General features: G+C 39.0%; 1 protein-coding gene across 5 annotated transcripts in view; it reads right to left on the bottom strand.

Annotated features, from left to right (window-relative positions):
• Positions 1-15,513, bottom strand: part of iqsec3b (IQ motif and Sec7 domain ArfGEF 3b) — a 33,595-nt gene extending 18,082 nt beyond the window's left edge. For 2 of the 5 annotated variants that reach the window (XM_083552889.1, XM_083552893.1), the window contains exons 1-3: positions 14,744-15,512; positions 11,787-11,861; positions 2,564-2,687 (exon numbers count right to left, since the gene is read on the bottom strand). In XM_083552889.1, the coding sequence (XP_083409015.1) occupies positions 2,564-2,687; positions 11,787-11,861; positions 14,744-15,174 (630 nt within the window). In that variant the 5' untranslated portion in view covers positions 15,175-15,512. Of the gene's footprint in view, positions 1-2,563; positions 2,688-11,786; positions 11,862-14,743 lie in introns of all 5 variants that reach the window. The other 3 variants (XM_083552890.1, XM_083552892.1, XM_083552891.1) reach the window with 3 other exon arrangements.
• Positions 15,514-19,350: the final 3,837 nt, after the last annotated feature.

The following is a 19,350-nucleotide window of genomic DNA, read 5'->3' as shown; positions in this document are numbered from 1 at the left end:
GTAAACATGTGTAAATGTTCACACTCTTTGGTCCTGCATTAAAAACTGTTTATTTTATTTTTTTACAGCCTCTCAAGTTTTACGCTTCTGGAACTCACCATGGCTAGAATAATTATCACATGTAAAAATCTCATTTAAGTCGTCTTTCTGCCCCCTACTTTCCACATGACTGTAATAAGCACCTCACTCCCACTACATTCACACGTAATTTAACAGCCTGCACACAAATGAGCAGATCGCCAACTAATCATATACCAAATGAGCCATAAAATCGAACGAAAACCAGGCTGGGTTCTGTCCTTGTTCTTCATGAGAAGGTCCATCTCTAATCATCAGAGGTGCCAAGTGTTACCTTGATAGGGCTGGTGTATTTACAGGTTTTTATTCCATGCAAGCAGTAGCCACAGCTCTATTGAAAGCCAAGATCAGCTTCATTATACAGGTGGAATCAGAATGAAAACTACGCCAGCAATTTATGGAAAACACTGGACACCTCTGGTGTTGAAAATACAGTAGAACTACAGTTACTGATGTAGGTGAGGTGAGAAGGCCTGGGGTGCAGTCAGTGTGCACATTCACCCCAAATGTGTTCAATAGGGTTGAGGTCAGAGCTCTATAGCTGGAGATCTTCCACTTCAACCCATTTAAATCATATCTTCATGGAGCTATGGGGCATTGTTCTGCTGGAACAGGTTTGGGTCTTCTAGTTCAAGGGAAGGTAAAATTTCATGCTACCACATTCAAAGACGTCTAATACACTTGTGTGCCTCCACTATTGTGGTAACAGTTTGGGGAAAAATCACATGTGGCTTAAAAAGTCAGGTGTCCCAAAACTTTTGTCCATAAAATTTTTATAGTTAAAAAATTGCTACATGTCTTGATCATCTGGGGCTACATGATGAAAAAGTGAAATGCGTCATGGAGCTACCAAAACGTTAATAAATCCAAATAGTTATCGCATCATGAGGTATGGAACCATCAACGGAAAACACATTTTCAGATTCCCTGGTTTGTTAATGGTGTATTTGTTTAAAAATACCCACAATAAAAGTACAAGCTGATCTACACATCCCATAAAAAGTGTTTCGCACATTAGCTGCAATTAACGTCTAATTTTAGAACGTTTTCGGCTGCAAGATGTAAGATGCCAGGTTGTGTTTACGCATTATGAAGTTTACTGAAGCGATTTACTCATATCCTGTGCATGTAAACCAGATATATCTGAAAGCTCACAGAACTTTGATTGCATATAATCTACCTAATCAGCTAATTGCATAGTAGCACCTAAAAATATCTCTTATGGTCCAGTAGACCTGAAAACCGCTAAAGGAATTATGCATATACAGTATATTACGCTTGGTATAACCCTTTTACAAATCTCTTGGTTAATGTAATTACAAAAACTATACAAACTATGCATGTCCTTACAAAAACTATAGAACTAAAAATAAATCTTCCACAAAGCTACAACAAAACTGGCCAAAAGAATATGGAAGTAAAAGTATTTCCCCATGACTATGGCTTGTTTCAGCAGGATTATGCCCCCTGTCCCATTGCAAAATTGTTCAGGAATGGTTTGAGGAACATGGCCAGGAGTTCAAGGTGTTGAAATTCCCCAGATCTCAAGTATTTGGAGGCCCTACATCCACCTATATCCTGGTCCCAGATACTTCAGAACATCGTCGGTTTTTTGGAGTTCACATATCAAGTCAGGGATGTTTTTTTGGTGGCACAAAGCACAATACTGGGCAGGTGGAGTAGGAAGGCATTATTAATTCGATAATAATACAACTAAAATTGTCGGATACGGTTATTACAATACTTTATTGTCTCTTATTTACCAACTCAAAACTTTTCTGCACTAATTTTAATGGTGTGAATCAGTATGACTGAATGGCAGGTATTACATTTGGAGAGCCTAGTTTATAAAAAAATTAATAAATAAATAAATAAACTATCAATTGAAATACAGTTTATTTCATAATTCCTTACGATCTCAAAATAATCAGAACATTCATTGGAATTATGATTAGAAAAATGCTGATATTCGCATGTAGCATTACTAATGTCTATTTAACATCCTGACAATTATATCATTTATACAACTTAGTAGTTTAGCATTAAGGGCCTTGCTCAAGGGCCCAGCAGTTGCTGCTTTGTTTTTCTGGTACTGGGATTTGAACTCATGACTGGTCCAAAGTCCAATATCTTAATTCCCCAGGGAGCTACCACATGTATATAAAGTCTTTAATCACCTCAGCACCTTTGACCTGCCATAAGCTTGAGGTTCACTTTCAGGGGGTCTTTGTATCATGCAGATTTGCTTCAGCTATCAAGAACATGTATGCATTGTTTCCTTCCTGTATGTGACATTATTCTCACGATTACTTTTTCCCAACGACACAAAATGCTTCAGTTTATTGACCATCTTAAATCAGGACTTCTGTACACTTTGTACATGTTTTGCTCAACATAATTAGCCAATACATTAGATTTAGTACGATAACACTCAGAGGTCTCTAGTAGAAGATGTTAACAGCCAGGTTCATGGACTGTAATGTACCTGTTTTTGTTTGAGATCAGGAGAGAGCTCGTAGTCCGGCGTATGTGGACAGGATCTAGATCTCAACTGAGCATCATCCTTCTCTTCTTTCTCCTCCACTCCTTCAACATGATGGATTGAACTGCTAAAAGGACAAAGACATTTTTTTATCCCTCAGTTTAGCACACAAAACCGAAAAACTACCAAATGATGATGTCTGAGGTACTTGTTTTTCTGATGCTTGTAAACAATACCAAGGGCTACCGTACTCGGAGAAGACGTGACGGCATGCAGTGAGGAGTTCATACTGAAATTAATCCCAGCTGTGAATTTATCTCTTGATTTAAGTACCGATTAGACAGCGTGCGCAGGACACGATTTGGCCAAAGACAGCAGTCATTAAATTTGGGGAACATTGTTTTCCTGACAGTTGAAGACAAAATAACAGCGTTTACTTTATTATAAAAAATTTAAAATACTTATTTTAATTATGTCTTAGTATCCAAAAATAATGTGGATTCTCTACATAAAAGACTCCAATGTGACTCTCAGCACACTGATCTATAAATAGAATGATATTAATTACTCAAACACTGATTGATATCTAATAAATTATCATGAGCCCAAAAACTTTTTTTTCAACAAATAATAATAAAAAAAACCACGAACAAGGCCACGGGTGTTGTGGAAAGTTAGATTCAGAAGATTCTTCGATCGTTATTCCTCTCAAAATGTCCTGCTTGCTGTTTAACCGACGCTGAACTGTATTTTCGTGATAAGTAGATACCACCAATGGGAGTTCTAGCTTTAATGACGCCTTGAGTGAACCACGCCATGACCCAACGTCTCCCCCGTTGATTAGTTTTAGCTTTGAAAAGCTCCTCTCTGCTTCAGCTACCGTCACTGGATGAGTATGAAATATTCTCAGAGCAGTCCACAAATTTGGATACATTTCTGAGCACATAATACATGTGTAAATAGGTCCCCTGGTGGTCTAGTGGTTAAGATGCAGCGCTCCCAGCGCTGCGACCCGGGTTCGATTCCCGGTCAGGGAACCATCCCCAGCCACTCTTAGTGCCGGTCCCAAGCCCGGATAAATTGGGGAGGGTTGCGTTAGGAAGGGCATCCAGCGTAAAACATGTGCCAAATCAAACGTGCGGAGGATCTGCTGTGGCGACCCCTAACGGGAGAAGCCGAAAAGAAATCCCCCCATTACATGTATAAATATCATCCTAAATGCATTTATTGCACAATTAAATACACATCATTGTGCACAATTTATTAAACTCTCAGAACCAAGAACCCAACAATAATTGTAGCCATAAGATACATACAACATCTATATCCTTATAATATATGTCTTTTATTTATTGCAATCACAGAAAACCTTTATGACATCACCTCAATTGAAGGTAACCAAATCAATAAGTTCTGTTTCCAACTAGACTAGTAAAGTTGTAATCGTTTTTTGCTACACCTATTATGATCAAATAAATCATTTGAATTATAATGTCATGCAAACTAAAATAAATGTTGCTCTATGTGTAAAAGCATAGCAGGCAACGCAGCATTGATGATAGGCAGCTTTAGCCAATACTCTCATCATAATGAGAAATGAGTGATAGAGCTGCATACACACCTTTATCTTTTGCACATTTCCCCTCTACTCCTTTCCTCTTTTGTCTGAATTGGACCTAAATTAGACCCTTATTTTGTCATCCATAATTTCATATTTTGGATTCAGCGCTCTTTAGAACGTGACCCCAGGCAAGATGCCACTCTGGGCTGCTGCCTCTGTCGCCGGAATGCGCCACTGCCAAGCGGCAATCAAAACAAGTTTAAAACAGAGCTGTACCCTGATTGGTGGCTTGCTGTGTGCTTGAGCAGTTAAGTTTTTATCCACTTATATATAAAAAAAACGCCACAAAAAAAAAAGTTTAATATTTGACTTTGAAATGAGGTGAAGTTAAAGTGAAAGTCTACCCAAACGGAAATACTTCAGTAAAGTACAGATACGCGAAAAAGCTACTTAAATACACTAACAAATTACTTTTACTTCCTTACTGTCCAACACTGGTTTTACAGCAATCAAGATGTAGCGATTTTTGAGTTGTATACATTACTTGGACAAAGGTATTGTGACACAACTTTTCCAGCAATATGTGGTTTATACTGCGTGGAAGATTTACTGCTGTAGAGTTGTGATGTGAATGCTAACTGCACCCCAGGTCTCCTCACCTCACCTACATCAGTACCAGACTTTACTACACCCTGAACGAATCTCTACAAATCTCCACATGAACACCAAATTATAACAGTAAATTGGAATTAAATGAGGAATGCAATGTTTAAAAAGCACATACTGATCCCACAAACTTTTCCATTTATTATACCTACACAAGGGCCATATTCAGAGGAGACTTAATCACACACTGTGAGGAGTTAATACTAATAATTTGTGCACACTGGTAAAAATGAATGTAAGAGCTGCTCTGAGTGTATACAGGGATTTGTCCTAAGAAGAATCATGTCTTAGTTCACTTTCTGTATTTGTCAATGTTCTATGCAGAAATTCATGTTTTGGGAATGTATAAAGTATTACATATATATATATAATAGTCCTGTGTGCTGGTTTTACTGCAGTAAGATCATACGAGAGTTGGACTGTTAATCCGAGACGCTAAATTAACATGAATATACAGGGCTATTTATAACTAAATTTTTTTGTTTCCATTTTACATACATAAAATTATGCCTGGTCGATGTATCATGGCACAATTAGGGCTTTATTTAAACCTTTGCTTTATGAGTCTGTTGTTGTGTTTTGATGTATGTTTTTTAAGCTGTTTAAATGCATGGAAACACACAAAAGTAGTTCATTTAAATCTCTCAGCTGTCTGTACGGCACATTGGATTTCCGATAAAACCGCCGGCAAACCCTTGCTTTAATTTTAAAGAAAAAGCTTTATGGGGTAGAGCTAAATTGCAGGGTGTAATTTCTGATAACTTCAGGAGTCGGAAAGAATGGGTGGTGAATTTCGGGACTTGGTGCAGTCAAATAAACCATGTACCTGAGTTAAAGTACCTCATGTACCTGTGTAAAATCTGACTCCAGGAAAAGTAAAAGTGTCCCTTTAACTTTCACTTGAGTTAAAGTACAAAAGTATTTGCCTTCAAATGTACTTAAGTATTCAAAGTACTATGATTTATTATGGCTATAATGTTCCTATTATAATTTTGATCAAAAGACTTTTTGCTTAATCAACTCAAGTTTATGTGAAAAGACTCGAATGTGACTCTCAGCAAACCGATCTATTAATAGAATGATTCTAATGAGTCAAACACTGATTGATATCTATTACAAAAATCATGATTTTCTTGATGAGTTTTGTTCATTTATTCCTTTCAAAATGTTCTGCTGGCTGTTACTCTGACGCTGAACTGTATGTTACATTTTAACTCAAATGTAGTCGAGTAAAAAGTACGATATTTGACTTTGAAAAGTAGTGAACTTGTAGTAAAAATCTCCCCAAATGGAAATACTTCAGTAAAATACAGATACGTGAAAAAGCGAGTTGATTTCAGTAAGGAATTACAATGCAACATAAAATGCAGAGGAAAGAAAACAAGATCACTGTAACCTTTGGTGTATTGAGATGCTGGACAATAAGTGTAAACTGAGACAAAGATACAAAACAAGTGATACAAAACAGTCACATGACATGATCCAGTGAGGTGCAGGGGCTTATTTCAACAAACCAGAAAATTTCAACATAAACCCGGAAAATCCTAAAGATAACACAGTTAGAGTTAGAAATGTGGAATCTTAATAGGCAGCTGAAAATATTGTGTTTGGAAAATAAAGATTAGTAAATGTAATAGAAAATAAAAAATAACTGCTAGAATGAATAGTGAGAAGACTGCATTGTTTTTAAAGAGATTTCTGAATCTTTTAGAACCAAATCCAAGTGATTAAAAATTCATCAGCATTTTTTAAATCATAGGGGTACAGAGAAGAAATAAATCCTTTTAATCCTCGTTTTGCATCAAATATTTTTCCTTTAAATAGAAATGGGCATATAATCAGTGTGTGAGTGTAATATCTGTAATAGTACTACGATGAGAAATGATTTCAATTAAATAATTATATATTTCATACACAGTCTATGTAGTTCTTCCTATTCCTCAGTGCTAAGATCTCTGTCATTTCATCCATCCCCGTGCATGCTGTAAAGGTTTGGGATTTGCATGAAGACTGGGTAATTTGGGGGATTTTCTGCCACTTACAGTGATAGAGGGGAGTGAACATTGTCATTAAGACTGACAGGTTTATAGAGTGTCTATTTTCTACTTCAGTCAGATCGAGTGGCTTTCGCTCGCTCTCAGTTCGCTTCTCCTGCTGTTCTTCAGATGATGTCTAAAATCCGGGTGTTATCCATCAAACCGTCACAGCGGTGCCGTTCATCATCAATCTGCCGAAAAAGCAAACGTCTGCTGAAGCTGTTTTGAGTTTGATCTAGCCGGTTCTACATCAACCCACCACTGCAGAATTCTGCGACTTGTTCTCAGACTTCTGAGAACTGATTGACCTACATTTACAGTCTTCTAATCAATCCCGAAGACCATTGCTTCCTCTGAGATAATTAACACTGCTTAATTACATCATGATGTGCTGCGTGACTCGGTCGCAGGGCTATCGAGATCTTCAGAGGAACAATTTTTACAGCTGAGGTTTTCATTAAAAACGGTTATTTATCACAATGCCCATTAGTATTGGCAGCGCTAGTAATTTTAGTAATTGTATAATGATAATACGTTGCTACTTCTGACCTTTGTACAAACGGATTGGCTTCTCTTCCTAGTAAAAGAAGAAGTGGTATCTCAGTAGTCAAGGCCCTGGGTTACTGATTGGAAGGTTAGAGGTTCAAGCACCATTATCGCCAAGCTGTCTGTCTTGGGCCCTTGAGCAAGGCCTCTAACCCTTTGTGCCCTATGGGTGTTGTATTGTGTCTAATCTCAGCCTTCTAACATCACAGGACTATTTCTTTCTCAACACTTTTACACTGAAGGTCCCGGCCTGCATCTGGATGGTGTTCTCTTCGATTGGAGGCCACTCTGTGCAGCTGGGGGTGGCTTCTAGTCAACAGTCTGGAGATCCATGAAATAACAAAGTAACACAGCAGCTTTGAGGATGGATTTGAACTGTAGTTAAAGTCAACAATCTGCTTCACTGACTCAGGACATTTGGTGCCACCCAGATGAGGACGGATCGAGTCTGGGTCCTCTTAAGGTTTCTTCTTTATGACATCTCGGGGAGTTTTCCTTTGTCACAGTCGCCACCAGCTTACTCGTTAGGGAACCTACACTTATAAAGAACTATTTTATTCATTCTTTATCACTGTATTATCTGTGTAAAGCTGCTTTGAGAGAATGTTGATTGTTAATAGCGCAATACAAATAATCATGAATTACCTGTGGTCTGAATATTACGCTAAACTGGACTCTACCAATATTAAGCAGTATTAATTTTAGTAGTAAATATTCCCATGAGTCCAATACAACAAGACAGCAGGTCATTATTGTCCTTTGGTTTATAGCTTTGACACCTGTGTTGTAAAGTTAGAACAATAAAGGGGCTGTGTAAGATGCCACAGGCTGAAGAATCTCAATTCACACTGTTCACAGTCTGTCAAGTGAGAGCCAATCCGTGCAAGAACTTGTCTGGCTAAACCAACTGTGTTTTCAAGCTTGTCATTTACAGTAATGATGTTTGACTCGCAGTCTGACGGTGAGCTAATCCATCATGGCGTTTCACTTAGCGCAACATGGCGTCTTTTAACAAAGGCACGAAACAGGAGTGATCATCTTTTCACTGAAAAATAAACTCTGCCTAAAGAGGACTATTACATTTCATACAAAACGAACGCACATTGTTGTGTAATTCTCTGCGTTATAAAGCATGTGAGTGTCAAAAGAGCAAAGGGTTCGTCTGTGTACTTTGCTCAGCAAAACCTCAGAAGCGAAGAAACCTCCCAGCACACCACTTTTCCTCTGAAAGCAAACGTAAAGAGACTTTTATTGCATAAAACATGCTCTGCTGACTGGGTACTTTGTCAGCACAACAGTCAGTAAGTACTCTAATACCTGAAACACACTCTTTCACACACTCACAGGAAACATACTGTATTTCATAGAGTGTGCAGAACTAAGAAGCTGTAGCTGAACATGATACCCTAAAGCGCTATTAAAGGGTGAAAAATGTATATAATCTTTTGATTTTTCTATATAATAATAATAATAATAATTGCTCTATTCACCATGTTCGGGAGTAAAGATAAAAGGTTTTACACAGAACAATGTTATCAGATAAAATCTAATTGAGGTATCATGACTGTGTCTGATACAAAGTCAACCATTACCAGCATCCTGCACTGATTTTAAAGCAGAAACCCTCTGGAACCAGGATGAAAATGCACTGGAACCAGGATAAAGAACTTAGTGAGGTCCAATAAATACTTTGGTTTACAGATATTGATTAATGCACTGACCCAGTCGTCTAGACATCACAATTTGGCTCTTGACGAACTCGCTCAAATCCTTGCGCTCACCATTTTTCCCGCTTCTAACAAAACAAATTTGAGGAAAAAATGTTATAATAAATATATCCACCCACTAACAGGTGCCTGATGAAGAGATACTATACTATATGATGCAGCTACACTAGTAACTATACGAGCTATTGGTTTCTTTTTATAGTTATAATAATAACTAAACAAGTTATTGATTTATATTGGTAGCTATATTTCTACCAGTCAGTGGTTAAGGTTCTGGGTTACTGACCCAAGTAAGGAAGGTACAAGTCCCAGTACTGGCAAGGTGCCATTCTTGGGGCCCTTGAGTAAGGCCCTTAACCCTCTGCTGTATCATGGCTGATCCTGACCTCTGACCTAGCTTCCTAACATCACTGGGATGTATTGATTTCATCATGTATAGTCACTATGTGACACAATAGTTAATAATGAATTTTGTGATGTTACATTTATATCATTTGGCAGACACTCTTATCCAGACTTACAATTATTTCATTCATACAGTTGAGCGTTAAGGGCCTCGCTCAAGGGCCCAGCAGTGGGATTTGAACTCACGACCTTCTGATCAGAACAACAACACCTTAACTACTGAGCTACTCCTTCCACAATGTTATTATTCACATAGTAAGAAAACCATCCTTTTTTCCAGGAATTTCAAAGCTCAAACCTGTTGCAGCATCATGACATGGCTCATCAAGTTCAGTGTGGGAAGAACTCCTGTGCAGATCCCTGACCTCAACCCCACTGAGCACCTTTGGGAAGAACTAGAACATCGACTGAACCTCAGACATCCTCACCCAAACATCAGGCTTTGATCTCACTGATCAATCCTTGAAACCACACAAATCTAGTGGAAAGCCTTCTCTAAAGACTGGAGCGTATTATAAGGTGTAATTTATTCCGTGGGCAAACCTAAAGGTCTCCACAGATGTTGGAGGTCAGCTGAAAAGCCATGCTCACAGTAGACTACATTCTCTGGCAGCACTGTTTTCATAATGCATTTGACTACATCTTCAACAATTCCAACAAGTTATGGAATGATCACAAATGGTATGAACATAGAAATTTGAAGAAGGTCATACTGTACCCATGCATAAATAATGTTCCTGTGATGTTCTGAAAGCATGTTATGACAGTTGACTTCATTCATGTAATGATGGTTGACTTCATGGTTGACCCCAAATTTAGATCCATGAAGCCGCTGAGCAACTCTGAGAACTTTGAGGATGGATTTGGACTGTAATTAACATCTCCAGCCTACTACAACCTTATAACCACTTTATCTGTGTAAAACTGCTATTAGACAAAAAATACAAATAAAAATGAAAAAATGAAAAATTATTAGAAATTTCTCAATTATTCACAAAGTGTTTGGTTCAAAGGTTGCACCAACATTGCATTGCATTCATAAACATTACATATGAAAAAAATTATAATAATAATGTGCTCAAATGTGCGCATGAGACAGATTGATCAAAAGTTCTTGCAATGTTCGAAAAACCATTCTGCCAAACTCTGGGCTGAAGCTTTAAAGGACTGATGATGATTAAAGGGGGGATGATGATTAAAGGAATGGTGATGTGCTACTGGTAAAGACGTTTACATAATCCGAGTAGAATTACTGTGTGTGTGTGTGTGTGTGTGTGTGTGTGTGTGTGTGTGTGTGTGTGTGTGTGTGTGTGTGTGTGTGTGTGTGTGTGTGCATCCATTTTTCCATAACATACTCATACACACACACACACACACACACACACACACACACACACACACACACACACACACACACCCTCTCTCTCATGTTTTTCCTCTCACACAAACACACAATCCCTCTCTCCCAAAAGCATACATGTCTCTCATATCACCTCTCTATTTGTGTTCTGTTCTCTTGGCACACTTTCGGAGCATTCTCTCTCTCTGATAAACACACACACACACCCACCCACACACACACACACACACACACACACACACACACACACACACACACACACACACACACACACACACACAATATCTCCCGTTTTCTTTTCACTAGAGTTTCTAAATTCACCAGAGAAGACTTACTAGCACAATCCCTTTGCCTTTTCTCATGTCAGATGATATTTTCCTCACAGCCTGAGCTAACCCTCATCTTCTCTTCGAAATTCTATTTTAAACAAAAGAATCGTGTTCCAGAATCCGCACTGAAGAGCCTGATCGGTGATGTCCAGTTTGTCCGGGATCGTGGATTTGGTTCTGATTTGATTATTATCGCCAATGAACCCATGTAGCATTAACTTTAAACCCTTTAATAGAGTGTTTTATAGGATCCTGTTATCTGATTTGCATTTGATTTATCTCAGAATTGGGAAGTCGGAATTATGTCATTTTTTTGTCTGTGAAATCGACCTAGGAGGTGAAAAGAAAAACATTGACGCCACCATGCTCGTCATTTTAAGCAACAATCTAGTGTGCTGATGTTAACCACAAGTGATGAATATTCATCTCCTGAAAGTAGTGAACTACTGTATAGTCAGTTTTTTGGATTTGGACCTCTGTTTGCTTCAAGACTTTGATTCTCATTTGCTTTAATCCACTTGTTTGCCTGTTTGGCAACACAATATTGGATTTTCACATTTTTTGCCACAAGCTTTGTACTAGGACTTTATACTCACCTCGAACAGCCAACATGATCACCTTCAGGAGCTTCAGGGGCGGGGCAGCAAAACTGGTGCAGGACAGTCTGGCTTCTGTAAAAGAGAAGCGAACATTTCTCATTAACATCATCAACATGAATCTTTAATTAAATCGGCATCTGTAATTGGCACATTTTCTATTTACGCTCCTGCTGAAGCACTAAAACCTCATTATATCCACCAACATACTGTTTCTTTTGGCAGCTCTTTCCAAACGCAAAGCTGTGAATAATGTGTTAAAAGCTGCGAAATCCTTAATAACCAACAAGCACTCAGGATTATTTTCTATAAATCAACACATCAGCATCATCCTTCGAACATCTACATGTTTGTTGTACATTCCCGGGACTATTATGTTTTTAGGGCACCGAGCACCAAAGATGGGTCCAGTTGACTGCATTGGATTTAGTCAAAAAGTGTTTTCTCAACAAATAATATTCAATTAAGGCCAAATTTGGCAAGTATGATCAACAAACCTTGACCTTAACAAACAAGAGAATTTTGATGAATATATTTAACATTTAAGGAGTAATAAATCTTTTTTTCGGCTTTTACACTGGATGTCATTCCTAACGCAACCCTCCCCATTTATCCGGGCTTGGGACCGGCACTAAGAGTGGCAGGGGATGGTTTCCTGACCGGGGATCAAACCCAGGCCACAGCAGTGAGAGCGCCGCATCCTAACCACTAGACCACCAGGGATGTAATAATTAATATTTAACATTATTGTTTACACCAGATGTATAGTATATAATCTGATCATATTCATAATGATTACTGGATTATTTATTTCAGTGCTGGTCATTTACATACTTCCATATATAAACTGTCTTTATATATCGGACTTGTATGGTGTTGAAGAATGGAATGGTAGCCATGTTGGTTCAGGATTTCTTTTAACCACAATCAACTTTTTCTGCTCCAAAACAACCTCAAAGCTTTAATTAAGCTTCTACCTCCATGTTTGACTGTGCTTATGCAGATTTCGTGGTCTAAATAATTACACGTGAGATTTAAAATCTCTGTCTCAGACACTGCATAACAAGAAAATTCTTGAATGAAATCAACACGCAGCCGATCGACATAAGTGTATTTGTTTAACCCGATTCTAAATACAAGAAACTTTCCCAGTGTAAATCTTGATAGTGGCAGCACATCATTACAATCATATTTGGGAAGTATTTTACTATCATTTTAATTAAAACCCAGAAATACGTCTTCAAAAAGGATGTTATTTGAGTAGGCATAAAGTATAAAAGTAGGTGCTTTTATATTCAGAAACCATTTACTCAACAACTCTGTGTACATTCATAAGGAGCATAAAAACACATTACTACTCGCATTACTGGCATGTTTTTGAAAGGCAAATACATTTAAAACAATGACACCTAATTAGTAAATGGCATGGCTTATGCTGGATGTACATTTTTGTCATACAGAGCTTTCTCTCTCTCTCTCTCTCTCTCTCTCACACACACACACACACACACACACACACACACACACACCCACACACACACACACACACACACACACACATACACAAACACACACTATCCATCTCGAGAGTGGATTAGAAGGCAGCTGGCAGATCAGCTCTACATCCTCTATGGGAATTTGACTTTAATGCTTCGCTTAATGCACACTATGCTCTGTGTGTGTGTGTGTGTGTGTGTGTGTGTGTGTGTGTGTGTGTGTGTGTGTGTGTGTGTGTGTGTGTGTGTGTGTGTGTGTGTGTATGTGTGTGTGTGTGTGTGTGTACATTTCTATGTTCATAGTTTTGTCTGTAAGTGCACTTAGGCATGCCTGAGAGATAGAAAGTCCTCATTTTTACTGGAGCTTCACATTAACATGACAGCCTTCAATCATCAGACCCGTGCTGCATTAAAGCCTTCCATCTGGCAAATCAGGTTATTACTACGACAATGACGTCGGCTTTCTGGGTACAACAACCCTTAAAAGTGTACTTCCCATAATTCTATCATTCTTGCTGTTAGGAAACCATAGGCTAGCAAAAAAAACTTGAGATAAAACAAATGCTGTGAAGATTGAAACAGTCTGTTTCACGGTTCTCTGTAGAACCCAAGTCTTATTCTCAATCAGAAAGGGGGTTTCTAGAAGAACCCAGGAATATCCAGTGAACCCTCAAGCACCATAATTGCATCAATTGTTCTATTTGTGGGATGACTAGAACATTACAACAAAATATTTTACTATTAGATAAAAAAAATCAACAAGAATCCATCAAGAATCAAGTAAAACTCTATCATTTATCCCATAAACCCATGAAAAATATGTACAGCTCAGTCCTTTATTCTAAAAACATTAAGCGATTTTGGTGCTGTTTTTGTAGAAAATAATGGCTTGCCTATGCAGCCTGAACAGCAGACAGCAAATAAAACAACGTGAGTGTGGAGCGATTGTTGATTTTTATTGATTTTGTTGAAAGGGTGATGTGAGTCCTCATTTTTTGTCAATCACAATAGCTTGGAAATCCGTGCACTTAAGAGCCTTAGTGTTAGAGTTCATTTTATTTTGTATTATTCGGTTGTTTATTATGTACTATTATTATTATTATTATTATTATTATTATTATTATTATTATTATTATTATTACTACTACTACAACAACACAAGATGGTGATTCTGATTTTGATAGGTTCATTATAATTTATAGGTCAATTCTATGAAGGTTTGCATTATTTTTATCATGCTTCAGACTGAACAGTAAATGATAAACCCGGTACATTCTCAGCAGGGCGATTTGCGCAGGAGGCAAAGACAAGCTCTGAGCTCGTGCCAGTCGCCCCGTTTCCGCGTGCACCGCGCGACGTAACAGAGTAAAAACTCCGAAGTTGTTACGTAAGCATGACGGCGTGGCGTCATCGGTTACCGTTTCTGCACCGATTGCACGCGCACGGATCGAAGTGACTTACTCGGAATTCCTCGGTCCGGTTCGACAGAGCGCGATGGACATCTGGGGCACCAGGGACCGGCAGCGCGTGTCCGCGTCCGTGTCCTCGGCGGACGAGTCAGCGCTCGCACCGCCGGGCGCGGCGGGAACCAGCTGCATGTCTTGCGGCGAGTGGCGCTCGGTCTGAGCGCCCGGTGTGCGCAGGGGAAGAGGCGTCCCGTCCGTGCCGGCTGGAGCGGCGGAGGTGCGAGCGGGCGGATGAGGCCGCGGGGGATGCCGGTGCGCGGCGTCGTGGAGGCGCCGGTTTTCTCCGTCCAGCTCCTTTAGCTTGCGCTCAAGCGTGTCGATGCGATGCCGCTGGGTCTGAATGAGGCCCTGCTGGTTCTGCACGATCGTCGTCAGCTCCTTTAGATAGAGCACCGCCTGGAGAGGGTTCTCCAACAGGCTCGACATCCTGACGGACGGACGGAGAGAGACAGCGCAACCGCGCGAGAGAACGGCTCAGCTCGACTACTGGAGTGGGAAAGAGAGGAGGAACGAAAGCGAGAGAGAGAGAGAGAGAGAGAGAGAGAGAGAGAGAGAGAGAGAGAGAGAGATGAAGAAAGACTCCCACCTCCGCCTCCGGAGGGAAGGATGCTCGAGATGGTGCTGATGCGAGGACGTCAAAACAGAAGCACACGAGGGGGCGGGGTTTAAGGAGTGACGTATTGACGCACAGAGGGACGCACAAAATCAGACTCACCGTAAATACAGTCAGCAGGTAGAGGGCTATTAACCTCTGAGGTCCGTACTGGCCCAGACAGACAGACAGACAGACAGACAGACAGACAGACAGACAGACAGACAGACAGACAGACAGACAAAGATGATGCTGTCTGTCTGTCTGGTCCGTACTGGCCCAGACAGACAGACAGATGGGCAGACAGACAAACAGACAGACTGATAGACAGAGAGATGATGAAGATGATGCTGTCTGTCTGTCTTGCACTTTTTATATTGTTCTATAAAGTTCGTATTATCCTTTTTGTCACAAGACTCTTTACTTAATCAACTCAGTTTATGTAAAAACACTCAAATGTGACTCTCAGCACACTGGTCTATTAATAGAATGATATTAAAAAGTCAAACACTGATTGATTTCAAAAACCCAAAACCTTCTTTTCAACTACTTAAAAAAAAAAGCGTGCAAATAAAGCCACGTGTGTTGTGGCGAGCTCGAGGCAGACGTTTCTTCCATCGTTTATTCCATTCAAAATGTTCTGCTTGATGTTGAACTGATGCTGAAGTGTATGTTAGCGATCAGTAGATACACCAAGTGCCAATCAGAACAAGTTCAAAACATAGCGAGCATTCGATCCTGATTGGTGCCTTGTTGTGTGTTTGATCAGTTACGTTTTTATATCCTCATAAATTAAAAGGAACGACCGATTTAGCAAAATGTATTTAAGCACAGTAGTTTAATTTTAGTATAATAGTTTAGTTTTTTAAGTACAGTATTTGGCTTTGAGTTGTAGTGAAGTCAAATTAAAAGTCTCCACAAATGAAAATACTTCAGTAAAGCACAGATATGTGAAAAAGCTTTGTTTACTTTCTTACTGTTTACTGGTTATGGACAGTTTGTTGTAATAAGTCAAACTATATAACTCTGAGGTCAGTGGACTTCTACATGGACATAAAGGTAGGTGCAAGATTCCTCAGAGTGTATGCAACCTAAACTCAGGATTTAACCAGGAAGTTGGAAGTGACAAAACCCTACTGTACTTGTCCTGTTCAGTTTTAGATCTGTCCCAGATTATCAAAGATTTATCAAAGTCTCATCTACAGTAAGACATGTTTATTGGACATCAGAAGCCTTGCGAAGTTAAATTGAAAGCTCTAAAGCATAAAAGATCCTTCTGTTAAAGTAAGATATTGTTTTAGGTTGGCCAGGTTTACCCAAGGTCTTCATCTCTTCAGCTTTAAATTAATTAGATTAATCAATTTTAACCATGGATTTTGTCCCACTTCAGATTTTTAAGAGATAAACAGGTTATAAAATATTATTTGATATTTTAGTGACTTTAAGTTTAGTATTTATAATTTAATCTCTTATAGGAAAATGCGAGGAAAAACTCCCTGAAATGTTAAAAGAAAGAAACTTCGAGAGGAACCAGATTCAAAAGGAAACCATCCTCATTTAGGTGGCACTGAATGTCCATTCATCACAGTTTTATTATTATTAAGATGTGCTGTTCAGTGATGGATTCTTAAACTGTTTAAGCAAATTGCAGTCCAAAGCCATTGAACTGAGGTTCTAACTGAGGTTCCCATAGATTTCCGTTTACTTCCAGACAAAGGCGTTATGGGCACCAGAATGGGACTTTCCTGATTGGCTTCCAAAAAAAAAGGATTTGGGAAAAAAAATCTAATTTCCTGAACGTACCTGCACACATGGAGAGCATGTGTTAATTTCTTCCACCTTCACATTACACATATAGCCTGGTAATATGGGGCACTACAAGGCTTAATTCAGACCTTTCATCTATTAAAAACCTACAGAACCTCAATCATATAAACATCCAAATCACTGCAAATGATTTCTTAATCTCAGCTAATGTGAAGACAAGGAAGGCATTCTCCAAAATGAAGGAAATCCTATTTTATTATTGTTATAACTGTATTTATAGATGTGGTGAGTGAAGATGCATCACAAGTTTGTTTGAAAGAGGCAGAGGTAAAGGACAGAGTGGTATGGAGACGGATGATCTGCTGTGGTAAACCTTAACGGGGGCAGCCGCAAGAAGAAGAAGATGAAGAAAAAGAAGAACCAGGATAAAAACATCAAAGAATATTTGCCAGATGTGAATGAGACAATCACTGTAAATATTCTGACACTTGAGCATGTGTGCTTTTAAGATGTTTCATTTACATATGTATTAATACAGGCACAGGCCCTAAAGGATCTTTTTTTTCCCGTTATTGCGCAGAAGACTGGCTGATCATTTTGATGAGCACCTTTGTCTATGCACAATGGAAGGGCTGGATAGTCCTCAGGGTTCCACCCTGTCATACTTGCTAAAAATGTTGGTCTCCACATGGAGTTGTGGGTTCAATTCCCACTTTTGACTGCAGGTTTCTTTTTTTTTCGAAAACTAATTAATAATGGATTAAAATTGTGAATTACACTGCTGTTACTTCCTGCATTCTTCCTCATCGCATGATATTAAAGTCCCCTCTGATAGTTCTGGAAGGGCAAGAGCAATTCTTTTGTTTTTTTTATGCTGTTCATTTTAGGCTTTCTAATGAAAATAAAATCCACGTGTCTACAGTTACTGTCAGAAGTGGGATTTGAACCCACCCCTCCATGTGGAGACCAAAACACAAAGAATCCAGAACGGTATTTAACCTTGAGTCTGGCGCCTTAGACCGCTCGGCCATCCGGACACACAAGCAAGTATGTGTTATCTCCATAAATGCTGATAAAACAATTTGTCCATCCGTCCGTCCGCCCGTCTGTATTTTGTCTGTCTGTCTTTTCGACTATTAGATAAACATCTACTTGTTTCTTTTTGTATGTCTTATGCCTGCTCGTCTTTTCTAGCGATCTATTGATCTTATTTATATAAAAATCTGTCTGCTTGTCTGTTTTAACAGTTTTTTTTCTGTCTTTCTGTCTGTTTGTCTGTCTCTCCGATCATTAGGTGACCATCTACTTGTTTGTTCTGCATGTCTGTGTTTGAAATGCAAAGGAGAATTTTTGTGAAATATTTTTATTTTGATTTCTAATGAAATTAAAGTCACTGTCAGAAGTGGGATTTGAACCCATGCCTCCATGTGGAGACCAAAACACTCAGATTTCTGGAAGGTATTTAACCTTGAGTTTGGCGCCTTAGACCGCTCGGCCATCCTGACACACAAGCAGCTTTGTGTTATCTCCATAAATGCTGATAAAACAATTTATACACCTATTAGTCTGTCTGTCTTTTTTTATCTGACTGCTTGTCTGTCCTATCTATCTATCTATCTATCTATCTATCTATCTATCTATCTATCTATCTATCTATCTATCTATCTATCTATCTATCTATCTATCTATCTATCTATCTATCTATCTATCTATCTATCTATCTATCTGTATTTTGTCTGTCTCTCTGTCCATCCGTCTATTCATCCATCCATTTACCTGCTTGTCTGTATTAACAGTTGTTTTGTCTGTCTGTCTGTCTGTCTGTCTGTACAACTATTAGGTAAACATCTACTTGTTTGTTCTGCATGTCTGTGTTTGAAATACAAAGGAGAATTTTGTAAAAAAGTTTTTTTTTTGAGTAATAAAAATAAAAATTACTGTCAGAAGTGGGATTTGAACCCACGCCTCCATGTGGAGACCAGAACACTCAGAATCCTGGAAGGTATTTAACCTTGAGTCTGGCGCCTTAGACCGCTCGGCCATCCTGACACACAAGCAAGTATGTGTTATCTCCATAAATGCTGATAAAACAATGTATACACCTATTAGTCTGTCTGTCTTTTTTATCTGACTGCTTGTCTGTCCTATCTACCATTCCGTCCGTCCGTCCGTCCATCCGTCCGTCCGTCCATCCATCCATCCATACGCCTGCTTGTCTGTATTTTGTCTGTCTGTCTTTTCGA

The sequence above is a fragment of the Silurus aristotelis genome (assembly GCF_946808225.1).
Source record: "Silurus aristotelis genome assembly, chromosome: 10".
Lineage (NCBI taxonomy): Eukaryota > Metazoa > Chordata > Actinopteri > Siluriformes > Siluridae > Silurus > Silurus aristotelis.
This window is presented reverse-complemented; position numbering and strand designations above follow the sequence as displayed.